Raw genomic sequence first — 15,896 nt, forward strand, 5'->3', positions numbered from 1 at the left:
GTATAGTAAAACCTGTTTCAACGTTTAAGGAAAGTTGAAAAAACCGGCCCTGAGACTGACAGATAATCTTTGCTGATACTTATTAAAGAATTCTGGGGCGATTTCTGAAGATATTTCCAAGAGAACTCTAAAGAGTTCGAAATAAATTGTGAGAAGAATTCCAATGGAATTGAATTTGGAGGATTCAATCTCAAAGGATCTCTGAGAAGAGTTTCAAGAGTATTCTGAGATGAATTTTGGTTTTGAGAATTCTGAAAAAAAAAACCCTGGGAATACTGAGGAAAATACGAATTGAATTTCCAATAGAACTCAAGGGAGGACTCCAAGATTATTTCAAGCAAAAATTTATAAAATTTCTGTGGTTAATTGCATGGGAAATTTAATGAGAATTCAAGAAAATTAAAAACGGATTTATGGAAGGAACCTTCAAGGAATTCCTGGAAGAATCATTAAAAAAATCATAAATACTAATCATGTTCATTACTTCCTGCGTGAAGTAATCGATATCAGACTTAAAAAGGATATTTTTTTACGATGGATGAGGAGATGCAAGTATAATTTTTCGGTTATAGTATGGCAGTGTGGAAATTGTACATAGAAAGTAGAAAAAAAGACAATTTTGAGGAAAGCAATCGGGTAGATGCATGTCAGATGGCGACTTGAGTGTGAAACAATCGATGGAACTGTTTCCGTACATCGGCGATCATCCCTTTTGCCAGTGGTGGCGGGGGGAAATACCCCTCACCATCCATCAACGGGTGAGTTTGGTAAAAGGAATGGTCAATCCGATTCGTGCCTTTATCAAAATTTACCTTTGCTCGCATTCTACTTTCTATGTATAATTTTCACATTGCCGTACTCTAACGGAGCTATCAACTCTATTGGCGTTGACGGCGACTCTGTAGCTCTTTACTCCTATGAGAAAATCCATAAGCAAACGGCAGACTGTGCGTGAAACATGGCGGACTTTGTACTATCCTTTCACTCCACCGAAAATTCCCATAACAAACTGTCTATATTTGTTGGAAGAGCAAATTTTTCGACGGTGCCATCAACGCCAATACTTTCATCTCCTCAACTATCGTATAAAATGTCCACTTTAAGTCTAATATTTGACGTTAAGGTGATTCGCTGTGACATTCTTATATCAGCTCCTACGACACGTGCAACATTCAAATTGAAACTCCATGTTTGCTGCACTGCAGCATACATGAGGTAGTAATTTCTAATGAAGTGAGGCACTGATTTCCGAGATTTGTGTAGTTGAAAATTCGAAGTGGAAGTGCATGTATAGCCTACGTGGCGGCCATTTGTGGACTCTACAAGGAATCACCTTAAGCATCTTCAAATACGAACATAATCTATTTACAAGAATTTTGTTAATTGTTCTGCAAAGGATGTCAAGTATGCAATATTATTTTTGTTAAGCTTATTTTAGAGGCAAATTTAAGAGAGGGGGAATGATTCTAAACAAGGCCTTGAGGTCATTTTGAAGAAATTTGGTGAAAAAATCTTAGCAAATTATTAATGCTATCTACCTCTAATGTTAAATGTTTTGAACGTAGCATCAAATTCAAGATCTCTGAAAACAGAAAATGCTGTCGTTGTGATGATCTATTTAACCCTATAAATAGCGGCTTCATTGGTTTATACATAAATATAAACGTATATCGCACAACCAGTAAAATTTAAATAAAAAATTCCGGGAAAATCCAGAAATTTCTATTTGTTTGTAATCATGTATAACGTAATCAAAAGGAAATTATTTGAATCCCTTCAAACGTTCTTTATAGTAAATTGATTTGTGCGATTCGATATAATTAGAAGATTTTATGAAATTATCATTGTAAGTAGCATGACATAAAAAAATTAATTTCAATATCAAATCAAATGTCACTATTGATAACTTATTTATTACTTGAAAATCACTATTTGGTCACTATTTCCGTAATTGTAGTCACTAAAATCCCTACTATATATCGCCTCAGCACTACCAGCGCTGCCATGGCGATCCAGTTCTGACATAGCAGAGGACTGAAGAACCTGAAATATGTCATAAGAAGTGTATGTTTCTACTAAACTGTCTGTTTGCACTGGTTGTTTGCAGAATCCATGTTCAAAGCAAGTGATGTGCAAAGGTGAAGACAAAAAAAACATCAATACTAAATAACAAAATTGAAAAAAAAAACATGTTGGATCGAAACAAAAATCGAATGAAGAGTATCGATCAAGTCGATTGTGTCTTGTTTGAGATCGATTCAAAAAATCGATTAATCGAACCAAAATAATTGATCTTTTGTGTTGCGATCCAAGATCGCCCATTGCTATATAGGATGGCTTCTTCGGCACGTTCGCATAATCAATGCGAAACGTGTTTTCGCATCGAACACTCATCGCGGTGATAACCGCGACAAAAAGGACACGCGAAACAATCACCAAAACGTGGCGAACCGAAAAATTTAAGAATATAGCAAATATTATTATATAGGGAAATAATACGTCTGCTCCGCTTCTAAGTTGAGCGCTAACTGGATCATTCCAAACGCAAACGACGAAGAGCTTAGGGAATAAACTTATTTTGGATAGCTTCTATTTACTGTTTGCTGTTCTGACAGTAAGGAGCCCAGACTACATCTGCATACTCCAATATAGAGCGAACTAAGGAACAATACAGGGTCTTCAAACAGTGAATATCCGAGAAGTCTTTTGCAGCACTTAAAATAAAGCCCAGGCATTTAGAAGCTTTGGAAGTTATATATCATAAATGATCTTTAAAAGTAAGGTTCGAATTAAAGAGAACACCCAAATCCTTAACAGTAGATTCTCTCTTTAGAGATGTTCCGGCAAAGGTGTAATCAAATGAAATGACGGAGCGTTTACGTCCAAAGGAATTTACTGATCATTTGTTGGCATTCAAACTCATGCGATTAGATGCGCACCGTTTGGAAAAAGGTTAGGTTCTTTCTGAAGGAAATGTGCATCTTCTTGATAGGTTATTACTTAATAGAGCTCAAAGTCATCGGCATACGAGCGCTTAAAATATTTGAGCACTAGGTTGACGTCATTCAGGTATAGCAAGGATAAGGTAGGTCCAATGTGACTGTCAAGATGTGACATGGTATGGTTATGATATAGTATTACCAATTTTAACCGACATTGTAGGACCAACCAGATAAGAGTCAAGCCAACGAACCAGAGAAACCAAGACGTCCAAGTTTTGCTATCAAGATTTCATGGTTGATTTTATCGAAATCAGTATCGATTGCATCGACCTGCTTGTAAGCTTCTATAGTCTTGATGATAAAAAACGTGTATTGAACCAGATTGGTGCAGGTGGATCTCTTTGGCATGAACCCATGTTGAGTAGCGGAAACGTAGTTGATACAATTATTCTTGAGGAAGTCGAGGACAATCAGCTCAAATAGTTTAGACGTAGCTTTTTGTGAACGGGAAAACGAAAGATAGGGGAAATCGATGTAATGTCGGCCAAAATGCCCCTTATTTGGGCCCATACATAAATTCAGCAATCGTTGAAATTTTCAATAGGGACCAAATATATCCATTAGTACCGTCCCAATGACGCGTTCATCTAGATAATATTGATAAATATCAGATTTTTAGCGATGGGCCCAATCTTAGACCCATAGGCCAACATTAGAGCCATTTTCCCTATCTTCCATATTTAAAAAAAAAAGAAGATCCGGATGAGAGCGAGCGGTTGAAAATAGTAGCTAGAGGTTGCGAGATAACAGAACTGCACTTCTTGATGATAGATAGTATCCATCCGGAACGGAGTTTAATGAACATTTCAACCGAAGTACAATTAAACTTCTATTAAATAAAATTCCGTTCGTCTTCCTCTGGAACTTTCTCCATAAGTCATTCTACGTAGGTTTTTTGCTGCTATCGGAAGGTTTTTATGAGCTTTTTCTGGTTTTCTCTGGAAATGGCTACTCCTGGAATTTGTTTCAGCTTTCCGAATCTTGTCTGGATTCCTCTGGATATGCTATCCGATTTTTTTTCTAAAGCTGTCACCAGATGGTTACCAGAAGTTTCTCAATATTTGACTTTGAAGTTCTAAGGAAATTTGTCCACCTTCTCTTCGAACTTAGAACTTTCTTATTCCTCCAGAAGAGCTACTTTATTCTTTCTCTGGAAGTTTTATCGGCTTCCTTCAGAAGCTAGTTCAAACATTGCCCGGAATTTTCTTTCGACTTCTCCTGGAAAGGTAATTTTCCGGTCTTAGTCCAAAAGTTTGAATTTGCGCCATTAAAAACGGCAAAAATGTTAAATGAATTAAGATAATAAATACCGATATATACCGATTTCTTTAAACTGTTGATACCGATAAGCTGGAAAACAATCTGGAAACGCTGGCTGGGAAGCCTCTCAGCCTGTGTCCCCATCCCCTTTTGGGTCGAGGAATATGAAAATCTTGTTTCGCTTTTCTTGTTCTTCCTCTTTGAGATGACCGCACGGTCCAGTGCGGTCGAAGAAAAAGATCCCGATCTTTAGCCGTAATTTGCATTCTGCTGCCAACCTCTGCGGGTGCCAATTTCCCTACCCAGGTCATGGCAATGTGGTTATGTTCGGTCATCTTCATGCTGGTTTTGTTCGTGAAAAAAAAAAGATTGAATTGAATAGAGCTCGTTTCGGAAAGGAACGCTAATCGGAATGCTTCCTGAACTTGACAATGGTTTATTTACCCTCTCAAAGGTGAAGATTTAAAGATACGGCAACCATTTTACGACGCAGGTGAACTGAAATGCTCCTGCCTGAACGTAATAGGATCAAGCGGTTTGAAACGCTTAGAAATTTCAAGACAACTTTCAATCTATGACCTCCACGACCAATCGATTAGCAGAGCACTATGTGCTGTATGGTCTATCCTATTCAAGCTTGCCCACGGTCGAACATAAGCGGAAGCAAAGGAAGTGGGAAACTTTCCGTTCCATTGAAGGATATTTATTATTTGAGAACAACGACAGCTTTTCCGCTTGCAATACACGGCGAATGAGAATAACGCAGTGACTGAGTCGAAGTCGACTCAAAATTGCAGAAAGTGGAGTTACTGAGTGAGTAGGTAAAATGTTTCTCACTTTTCCCGGAAAAACTGAATGTAACTCATGTTCAAAAAGTGTGTCATTCAGTTTTTGCACATTTGAGTCGGATTCGACTCAATTTTGGGTTGCTCTCAACGGCCCTGTATATATTCTATACCACTAGTGTGGCGATGCATTTTCCCGTAGCATGCAGGAAGTAAATGGCTTGAGCGGATGATGGTATGGAGCAGAGCGGAAAAAGCAAAAAACAGGCAAGCGACCAATGGACCAACGACAACGACGACGTCACCACCGACTAACGCCTGATGGAGTGGAAAATGGGTTTCCTCGGTGAAAGATGCATCTGGTGGGTTCGTGTGTGCGGTACGTTTCGTTGTGAATGTCCACTTCGTTCCGCTGCTTTTCAAAAGCAATTGCAATCGGCAAACGGACATTTATTTCTTTTCCCGGTATTTTTGTTCCGTATTTTAAAGCATAATGTTCACAGCTCGGTCCAGTGACATTCATTAGGTTGTGAAATGGTTCTGAATGCTTATTTCAGGGATTTTTTCCTGTGAAACGAGCAACCCTTAGGCTGGGTTTAGACTAGGGTTTAGAAGTTCAACATCTAGACTCAAATAACCCTGCATTTATTGACATTCATTCAATCTTCTCTAAGGTTCCTTATATAAATTTAGATAATCTCAACGAAGCTTCATAAAGTTCAGCTCAATAAGACTAGATCAGAATACTTCTCTTTGAATTGTATCACCAAACTTGAAATATATTACCGCCACCACACAGCCCCCTACTTACTTTGCAGTCAATAGAATTTCTGTTATATTCCCACAGAGGTTCATCAGAATGCTGAACGTCGCCAAACATCACAACTCAAAATGTCAAGAAACCGACATCCTAAACCAAAATGCTTTAATTACGACGCCTCCTTTCCTTCTATCTAGATTTATCCTAAGAGGAAGAGGAGGCAATAAGGGGGACTTTTTTGAACCAATTTTCTGTCGGGCGAACGTATAGAAACGCGAGAATTTTTACAACAGGGAATCTATTTTCTTGTATTTTGACAGTCGACTGCGTCCCTTGATTTGTTTTCCGTTGATCTTGTTTTCCGTGCTGAGCACCAATGCTACCGACGCCAGGGAGGCAGCTCTCACACCTGGACCCTACCTATCGACCCATCAATTCATGAACCGGGGAACAACCGCTTTACTTCCCTTCCGAAGAAGGCGTGATCAGAGATGTTTTGCCTCAGAACATCCCGGCGGCACCGACCGGTATTGAACCCAGGCCTGCTGGGGTGAGAGGTAATCACGCGTACCACTACACCACCGGCACCGCTATAATGAAATCTAGATAGAGCTAGAATTTGGGCGTAACAGCTTTTGATTTCTAGGAATTCAAGGCACGTCCGCGTAGACCATCCTAACCATCGGATAGTGGAAGTCTTTCCCTACCCGATGAGGATATTGGTTTGCGTGGACGAGCCTTTAATTTCTAGAAATCATCAAGAGAAGTCATTGTTTACAAAAAGCTGTTAGGTCCTAATTCCAGCTCTATCTAGAAATAGTTTTTGCACGGTCGTTTCCGTGAGAGAAGAAGACCACGTCACAGACAACAAGAAACCAATTGTCTCCTCTTCCTCTTAGAATTTATCGCTCTTGCACAATGATGGAAGACACCCAAAAAACAGGCTCCTTTCTGGCATCGGATCAAATTATCGGTCCAGTTTACCCCAATCATATCTCATGTATTTCAGCACATCATTGACCGACCGACCGTCCAAGAAAGGCACTGAACCGATTTCTTCCGTCTGACCTGATTGAGGGAGTATGAGTTGCAGCATCCAATATATGACCCGAATCGCATAACTCCCACCCACTACAAACCCACAGAGAACCGGGCAGAATGTGCGGACCAAAGCAAGAAAGGCAGCAAAAGTTCATTCAACTGTTTTTGCTGTTGCTCCACCCGGTCCTAATTGATCAAAATCGTCGACCCATCGTGCCTCGGTTGGACAGGCCCTGGTCAGTTATCGGATTGGAGTTTGATGTGATTGAATTTGAACACAAATGAAATGGAATTTTCGTTTTTTTTTCCGCTATCAAAATGAAATGTGACAGTATTCTTGATTGCGATTTTCCCGGAAACTCCATCCGTTTCCGAGAGTAGGACACGAAAACGATTTTCCCTCAATATTTCGGGTTAGCTTCAATTTTCTGCCTCCACTCGGGGCCTTCTTCGAAGTAATAATCACGCTAATTTTAATCCTTTCGGTATTTTTTGTTGCTATGTCATGTGGAATTTATTCATCATTGCTTTAAGCGGTAGCGGAAACGAATCGCTTCATCCTTCGTCCTCTCCTAATCCATCCAGTACGGTCTGATCCAACTGGTGGTGGAGGCTTTCATCGATGCCTTGAGCCTCTCGGAAGTACGTCGCCAGTTGGAGTTCGTCCAGTCGTTCGTAATCCGATTCATCGCCGAGAGGAACGAAGCCACTTAGTTCACAGAAGGCCACATTAAATGGGGACACCTGTTTGTTCTCACATGGCCTCAGGCGGGGGTAAATCAGCGCCCGGAGCGTGTCCCTCGAGCCATTCCACGTAAGAAGCAGATTGTGAGCGATGTTGCCCGATAGGAGGATGGTTATTAGACGGTAAATTCGCTGGGCGAAGTGCGTTGGTGGGGTGTTGGGCTGAAGGAGGAAACAGTACGCCCTAGCTGGATGGTCGTCCAGACGGAAGAGATGATGGGCCAAAGCTGTGACGGGCTAAAAGTAAGATCAAATGTAATAAATAAATATTTGGCAGAGAGTATTTCCTGTCACTTACCGCATCTTCCACGTAAAGCTTGTGGTTGAGGTGCATCAAATGGAAATGCAAATGGTTAACGGAGGCCAAAGCACCCGGGCTGTTGTAACCGATCCGATAGTTTCGATCTTCTAGTCGCAACAGAAGGCTTACTGCTACTTCCAAGCTTTCTTTGGTCAAAACTTGCGGTAAGTTTCGATCCCGATCGGGCACTATCAGCGAGTGGTAGCTCGTCAGTGGACTGTTGTTGATCAATATCGACACCAAGCTACCTCCGCATCTAACTTCCAGCAAAACCTCCCTGGAATCGACTTTATTGAAGTTGAACCTAGTGGGATCGAAGGCAGGAACAACACTCGCCATGATGTCCGGCTTGCGGCGCTCCGTCGTACGTTTGCGATTTAGCTGAAATGTTTCAACCAACGTGCGTTGAAATGATTCGCTTGCATGCAATACCGCGCTTTGTGCTATTCTCTCTTACTCACCTGCAAGAGAAATCCGAATCTCCCGTCGTCGGTCACTCTCTCCCGTTCGATTGTCAGCCGATAGCGAAAAACTCCCTGCTCCGGCTGGTGGTCGTGTAATTCCGTCCAGCGGGATTGGATGATATGCTGTAGATTATCGATGTCCTCTAGCTTCGGGATTGATGAGGATAACATTCTGCTTGGTATCACTCGTAGATTTGCAATCTGGTTACGTTTTTAGGGGTAAATGGTCACTGGTTTTATCACAGCTACGGAGCACCACGTTCGTTGTCATCGATGGTCTGATGACAACAAAAACAGAACGAGAGCACAAGCTTCGTTCGTGCTCTCAACAAACATAGGCTCCTGCTCTTCTCTCGCTGTCATTTGGCGGGATGGTTCGTTTCTGCAGCACGTGGTTGTAATTGGTAAATCAAAGTTGGCACTCGTGGAGAGTAGAAGAACTATTAAAGTAATGATGGTTCCAAATTTTCGTCGGGGAGGTATACCAGTACAATCTTAAAATGCTTTTATCTTGAAAATGGAGCATTTTATTTAAATCTCCCCCGTGGATAATAGAAGAACTATGAAAGTGATGATGATTTCAAAAATTTACACGGGGAGATTACTCAAAATATCTAGGATAGGCAAATTTTTGGTCAACTTTGGAGTGTTGCAACGTCGACAAATATGGTCCAATTTAAATTCTTCCAGAAGCATTGGCCTGGAAAACTAATATAGTTTTATCAAAAAAGAAGTAGAGAGATAGAACCAAAACATTCTAGTACATTTCAAGGGGTAGGTCACTCCGCATACCAATCTTGGGTCAACATTTTTCTCAGTGTACCGCAGGTGCTCCGATTGTGCCGGCAGTGCCGAATATTATGGTATATTTAGCAACCCGGTATTTATGACAGCTTGAATGTTTTAGTTTGCAATCGCAATGATAACATCGGTCTAGCGACAGCCAAGGAGGAATGCTGGCGAGATGGACCGTGAGCGGTCTCAGCCGTCCAACAGGACACAACAAAGAAAAGCAGCCGGAGATCAATCGGAAGTGTTCCAGCATCGAAAACCGTTGGATGCGAAAATAAGAATTCCTTCTACCGACGATGATTCGCTGCAGAAGGTGGATTGCATTCTGACGGAGGTCGGCGTAGACTAGGAAACCATCTACAGCAAATCCACCTCGCTGCAGACCAATACGGTTACAGTGCTGTGTGAAAAGTCCACTGACCAGCAAGAAGAAGAAGAAGATCGATTTCTTGAAGCAGATCGAGAAGGACGGTGTGAAGGGCATTCCGTCGGTGAAGCTGTTGGTTCGGGATAAGAACGACAAAAACAAGGCCAATTTTTAAAAGCTGCTGAAGGCGATCAAGAGATCCAAGGATGGCAAAACGTTGGGCCTCTTCTCCAAGGACAACTTCCCGGGTGAATTCTGTGAATCATGGCGAGCCTTTTTCAAGGACAAGAGTTCTGACACGGTGGACATCAGCGTCCCAATCAGTTACACATATGCTCCAAGAAGGACTCCGAGGTTAGCACCATAAAGAAGGCCTGCATACCAAACTGTCGGAGGGTGTCGAGCAGGCTCTGACGGACAAAAGGTACGTCTCCGGTGTGGATACCAACTAGTTGGACATGTGCTACCCAGCGATTATCTAGCCGGGTAGCAATTACAGCTTGAAATTCAGTGCATTCAGCGGTTCTTGTCAGCACTTCGGATCGATCATCTGTGCTCTGGGTGCGCGTTACAAGTCCTACTGCTCCAATGTCGTCCGAACGTTGCTGGTCAATTCAATGGAAACGATTCAGAACCACTACACCTTTCTGCTCAATCTGGATGAGGAACTGCTGAAGATGATGATTCCGGGCAAGAAGCTCTCGGAGGCTTTCAACGTCGGAATCAGCCAGTGAAATTCGGTTTAAAAATTGTAAGCTAATTAGGTTGAGTGGAAGCAATAAACATTCCTTGTGATTGTGCCGTGAAAAGTAGTTCCGTATTGTTCAAGTGAGTTTGGTTTGGTAGATTACTGGTGATTTGCTGCTGAAAAGTAGGGTCCTTACAAAGCCACATCCTGCCACTCCCGAGCCGTTCCCTCAACATAAAATTTTCTAGGTTAGACAGTAATCTGCTCCTTTGAGTTTTCCGTATCCAACCGCCACCACTGCATGGTTCAATCCATTCTAATTGTTCGGTTCGTAGTACACTCCATTTGCGTAGTAGCTGAAAGACTTGTGACCGGCATCGATAGCAATCGACAGCCCTCGGAAGCTTACATTTCGAATTTAAATGTGAACCGAGAAGTGAATTTCTGGTCTGAGTTCCTCCAGTATATTCAATTAGAGTATTTTCCCGAAATACACAGTCAAGCAGCACGTTATTGTCGAGACTGGACCGAGGTTTCCAGTCTCGGACACGGTTCCACGAATCTGCCGTTCAGCTGGTGGTCCGATGTAGCAGCCGGACCGAGGTTTCCAGCCTCAGTCATGGTTTCACGAATCTGCTGCTCCCTCTGTTGGTCCACTAGTGTCGCTATCCCTTCTGCTGGTGGTCCTTTGCTGGCCGTTCGATCTCTCCACAGTCCGTCATAAGAATGCCGTCACCCGTCAACGAGCTTAGGTACCTCATATTTATACCTCTAGCTGTATCAAAATTCCCGAACCAATCAGATTCTGTTAACATACGGTCTATCACGCTTCACGCTCACTACTCATTTCTATTCCACACTAACTCTATCTACTACAGTTATGTTGTGAACAACTTCAATGACAGCTGTCCACCAGTGCTCCCATTTTATTTAATGAACAATACAATGCCTACGAGATTGTGCCGATGGATGTGCCCAAGCTGTGCCGAATCTACTTTCGGCACACTGTGCTGAGTGACTTACCCCTTGAGTACATTCAGTGTTTCCATGTGGTACACTGAAAAATTGCACTAGCAGGTTCGTCGCCAACGTTTTCGAGCCGCTCCGTCAGTCACTTCGTTTGTAGTTTTATGGTGTAGCCACTAAAATAACCATGGTCACCAAATACCGAAAATATTCTGGATTTCCGAAGGGCTTGTCTAAATTGCTAAATTTGTGATGTGATTTTCGATAGGACGCTGGTTACAATTCGATATTTTTATAAAACACACAGAAAGCAGAACCATTTTCAAAGCGAATGATGTGCCAAGAACTAAAATCGGCCTTAATTCAACCGCGGTATGGCCTTTTCTCTGGAGTCGGTTCTGGGGCAGGGTTCTGAATGCGGTGAGATCGTTCAATCACTCAAAACATGCCGTGCGACAGCTCTTTCTTCATGGCTTTTAATCAATAGGCTTTCGACAGACTTTAAATGTATAATTGACCACATTAGCCGCTCTCGGAACTTCCGACAGGCCCCCGGGGGTACTTGTAACGGGAGTCAATTGCATGTTTACTCCAAACATGCCGTGTGATAGCTCATTCTTCATATTTTTCCAATAATAGGCTTTCTAAAAACTTTAAATGGATCATTTAAAGTTCAACACATTGACCGCTCTTAGAGCCATTCGCCCCGGGGAAACCTCTATCAGGGCACGATTGCGTTGTTACACCAAAACATGCCTTGCGACCAGGCATGGACAATCATTTGCATTCATTTCGTGCATTCATTTACATTCATTTGTCCCTAACTTTTTTCATCATCAGAACCTCGCAAAATGATGTATGGAGCTTTTTTAGGTTTTATTATCAACTACAACTTTTGTTAACAACTCAAATCCGTAACTCTTATGCATGACGAACCATAGCGAACAGAAGCCACTACTGTTTTTCAGTAAATGTATTTTACATTCACTGAAAAACAGTAACAAGTTCTGCCCGCTCTAATTCGTGATGCATAAGAGATACCGATTTGAGTTATAGGAAAAAGTTGTAGCTAATAACAAAACCTACTAAACTTTATACATCGTTTTGCGGAATGCTGTTGATGAAAAAAGTTAGAGACAAATGAATGTAAATGAATGTAAATGATTTACCATGCCTGCTTGCGACAGCTCATTATTCATGGTTTTTCATGAATAGGCTTTCGTTAGGCTTTAAATGGATCATTGACCACATTATTTGTTTACTTGTTTAATTGGTTCTACATCAACAGACTGGGCTTAGTCCTAATGATGGATTAAGCAATACTAGGAAATACAATATAGTCAAGAAGTAACAAGCTGAAAAGGCCGTGAAGTCCAACTTAATTCCTTATTCTAAAAAATATATCAAGGAATCTCTGACGCAGCGTCTCGCGTGCCAAGGGAAAATCAAATTAAGAAAGCAACACGATTAAAAACCCGTTGTAGCCCATTTATAGCACCATATGAACTATAGTTTGTACGACGAAAAGTTATCCTCAGCATTGCGTTTTTACGGACTGGTCATGGTTGAACTTTAACGTCGATTTGTTGTAGAATAGAAGGACAATCGATCCTGCCATGTAGAATGTCTGCCACAAGCAGGGCCCTTGTCGTATCTCTTCGACTCCACAAAGGATCCAGGTGAATTAACTGGCACCGACTTTCGTAGCTTGGAAGGCGATGAGGATCTCTCCAAGACAATCGTCGAAGGGCAAACCAGATGACACTGTTTTGGTAATTGGGATTCCATACCGGGCAGCAGTATTCTAACACCGACCAGACGAGGGAGCAGTAAAGCGACTTCAAACAGTAGATGTCCGTGAAACTTTTAGCTATCCTGAAAATGAAGCCGAGCGTTCTGGATGCCTTGTCGATCACGTACGAGATATGCTGGCTGTATGTGAGTTGACAATCTAAGATGACTCCCAGATCCTTAATGTGATTCACACGATGTACATCAACGCCTTCTAGGATATACAGTACTTGTTCGCTTACCGGGCGATATTTAACTGGGCTGCTAAAGCAGTTATACGTCAAAAATAAACGTCACATTTAATCTGACATTTAGTTGTCATAACTTGTGAGGGGCATTCGAATAGAGTATTAAGTGATAATGTAAATAAAAATGAAATTATTTTCATTTCACACTGAAATCACGACTTACAAGCGTTATGAGCAAAAGCATTAAACCTTTCTAAACTAGCAAGATTGAATGCTGTGAAAATAACAATGACAGCTTTACCCTGTATCAATTCAATGTACATGAATTTTTATTAACGTCGATCGAACAATCCATTGAAGCTCCCCTCAGTGTTTTTTTGACGTTTGACAAGCCAGTCCAGTTAGCGAGTGGAATTCGCTAACTGGGCTGCAGTTTTAGCCCAGTTAGCGAACAAGTACTGTAACTGAATGTAATTAGATGTTTCTTCCGTGAGAACGTGATTACTGAACATTTTGTTGGATTTACAACCGTGCGGTTCAGTTGGCACCAATTAGCAAAAGCGTTGAGTTGGAGTTGGAGAAGATGGCAGTCAGCGATGGCTCGGATTCGGAAATAACGGGTGTTAAATGAAAAATGAGAACTTTTTCAGTCATATAGCTAGTAAAAAAAAAATTTTTTTCTCAACGAATTTAGTATTTTTTATTAAAAACATAATGTTTATTCTTCAAAAAAAAACGTCAATGAATATTGGAGAAGAGGCCCTGGTCAGCCGAACGTCGCAACTTAGTTGCGATGCTCTCACAAGAGCGGTGGACGGCACTGACGTCCATCTTCCGGCTACAATTCTGGATCCTCGTGGTCAACTGCTTCGTATCCTTGGCGCGGGGAGTATGTCTTTGAGAGCGGAAAGTAACTTTCGTCGTCCAGCACGAACGACGTCCCGCGTTAGTTCTTCGTCATCCACAGGCACTGCGATTTCACGGTCGCTATCGCCTCGTCCGTGTACTCGGGGGACCGAGTCTTCTTCCGACAGATGATACCCTCCATCTTGAGGCATCGGTGAATCAAGGTATGGGAGCAGTGATATTTTCGGCCGGCTTCACGAAATCTCGTTCCATCCTTGTTGTCGAACAGCTTTTTCAACGCTTCCGTCTTCTTCTTCGTCATTATCTTCGCTGGACGGCCGCTACCGGCCTTCGGCTCCACGCTCAGGGATGCCAGGATCCGGTATACTGTACTCACGGGCACGTTTTCGTCTCGAAAGTGGTCTACCGTAAACTTTTTTCCACGATTTCCATGCGTTTCGTAAAATCGTACAACACGCTCGCGGAGTGCTTGCTGTTTCGACGCCATCTTCGATTGAACTGACAGCCCCCGAGCGAAAAGAAACATGCCACCCATTTTCAGAGAGTCCAGAGAGCAATTATCTTGGAGAGAAAAAAATGTACGCTCTTTACTTTAATTACAGAAAGGTATTGAAATCATTCTCATTTTTTATTGAACACCCGTTAGATTTCCATGTCGTCTGCAAACGACAGTCGTGGACCGTCGAGGACGAAATTGACGTCGTTGAAATACACAAGAAATATCAACGGGCCGAGATGGCTAGATAGATAGGATGCGAACCATCGTAGGAGACTGCCGTTTATACCGAGCCTATCCAGTTTGGCGATCGCTATAGGATGGTTCAACTTGTCGAACTTGACATCTGTTTGCATATGGTCTGTCATACTCTCCGTAACGTACGAGGTGAGACGCAGAAGGTTGGAAGTAGTCGACCACCCTGCCGTGAAACCATGCTGGTCTTCGCTCAAATGATGCTTGAAGTGAGAGACTAATGGTTCCATAACGACCAACTCGAACAGTTTAGATATGGCACACAACGATGTGATGCCGCGATAGTTGTCGATGTTTCTTTTGCATCCCTTCTTATGCACTGGAAACATCTCAGCTAATTTCCAGCAGGAAGGAAACACCCCACTGGAGAGGGACATTTCGAACAGAAGGCAGAGATGAGCCACCAGGCTATCGATGTGTTGCTTGAGAAAGACGGAAGGAACTCCGTCAGGTCCAGACTTAAATGAAGATTGACCAGACATTGGAACATTACTGACTGCTAGAGAAACGCGCCCCCTTCAGGTAGGTTCTCATCCGAGAATACACTCGCAAACTTGGTTGAGAACAGACGGCATATGTCCTGAGAGGATGAAGCTTCTTCACCGTTCAGACCCATAGTCGATGGAAGGCCAGACTCCTTTCGTTGGTCATTCACATAATTCCAAAAAGTTTTCGGGTGAGATCAAAGCTTCTGTTGAATATCTCGTTGATAACGCCGATAACATTGGCGACTGGTTCGTTGATACTCATGATTGACCCTCGCATAATGGTCCTTGGGTTGTAGGGTGTGGTAATTGGTGTATTTTCTTAGCGCGGGTCTATTGGAAGACTTTACCATACGGAGTTCACTTGTTTGCCAAGGATGATGATTACCTTGTTTAGGAACTTTTTTCGGAACGTGTCGCTCAATGACGTAAGCCAAAATATGCGAGAGCGTTTGGGCAGCTGCATTGACATCGGCAGGGACGAGTATCCTGTGCCAGTCCAAATTCGAAAGAAGTTCCCTGATACTGTCGTGGTCAGCATTTCGGAAATCGTAGGAGACCTCTAGGGGGGAGGGTGGAATGACTCTCAGGAATTTGGTTGCCTTCAAGTACAATAACTAAAGGAGGATGGTGTGGAACAGTCT

At 42.3% G+C, this 15,896-nt stretch overlaps 2 protein-coding genes across 2 annotated transcripts in view; one reads left to right on the forward strand and one right to left on the reverse strand.

Annotated features, from left to right (window-relative positions):
- Positions 1-15,896, forward strand: part of LOC135711497 (uncharacterized) — a 200,088-nt gene that overhangs the window by 165,718 nt on the left and 18,474 nt on the right. The gene's annotated exons all lie outside the window — the stretch shown is intronic.
- On the reverse strand, positions 7,365-8,533 carry LOC135711480 (GDP-D-glucose phosphorylase 1-like). The gene is made up of 3 exons (XM_065234333.1): positions 8,355-8,533; positions 7,891-8,274; positions 7,365-7,829 (listed from the first exon to the last, which is right to left on the reverse strand). Exons 1-3 carry the CDS (start codon positions 8,526-8,528, stop codon positions 7,404-7,406), a joined length of 984 nt encoding a protein of 327 aa, XP_065090405.1. The 5' UTR covers positions 8,529-8,533; the 3' UTR covers positions 7,365-7,403.

This window comes from Ochlerotatus camptorhynchus, unplaced genomic scaffold (genome assembly GCF_037179485.1).
Source record: "Ochlerotatus camptorhynchus isolate MF236.1 unplaced genomic scaffold, CSIRO-AGI_Acam_v1.1 ptg000433l, whole genome shotgun sequence".
Lineage (NCBI taxonomy): Eukaryota > Metazoa > Arthropoda > Insecta > Diptera > Culicidae > Ochlerotatus > Ochlerotatus camptorhynchus.

What these genes read in the sequence shown, in the direction of transcription:
- LOC135711480 (XM_065234333.1), bottom strand. Translation starts at nt 8,528, where the DNA reads ATGTTATCCTCATCAATCCCGAAGCTAGAGGACATCGATAATCTACAG. An exon ending in GATTCGGATTTCTCTTGCAG is followed by an intron (nt 8,275 to 8,354) that starts GTGAGTAAGAGA and finishes GAAACATTTCAG; the next exon opens with CTAAATCGCAAACGTACGAC. An exon ending in AGCTTTACGTGGAAGATGCG is followed by an intron (nt 7,830 to 7,890) that starts GTAAGTGACAGG and finishes TCTTACTTTTAG; the next exon opens with CCCGTCACAGCTTTGGCCCA.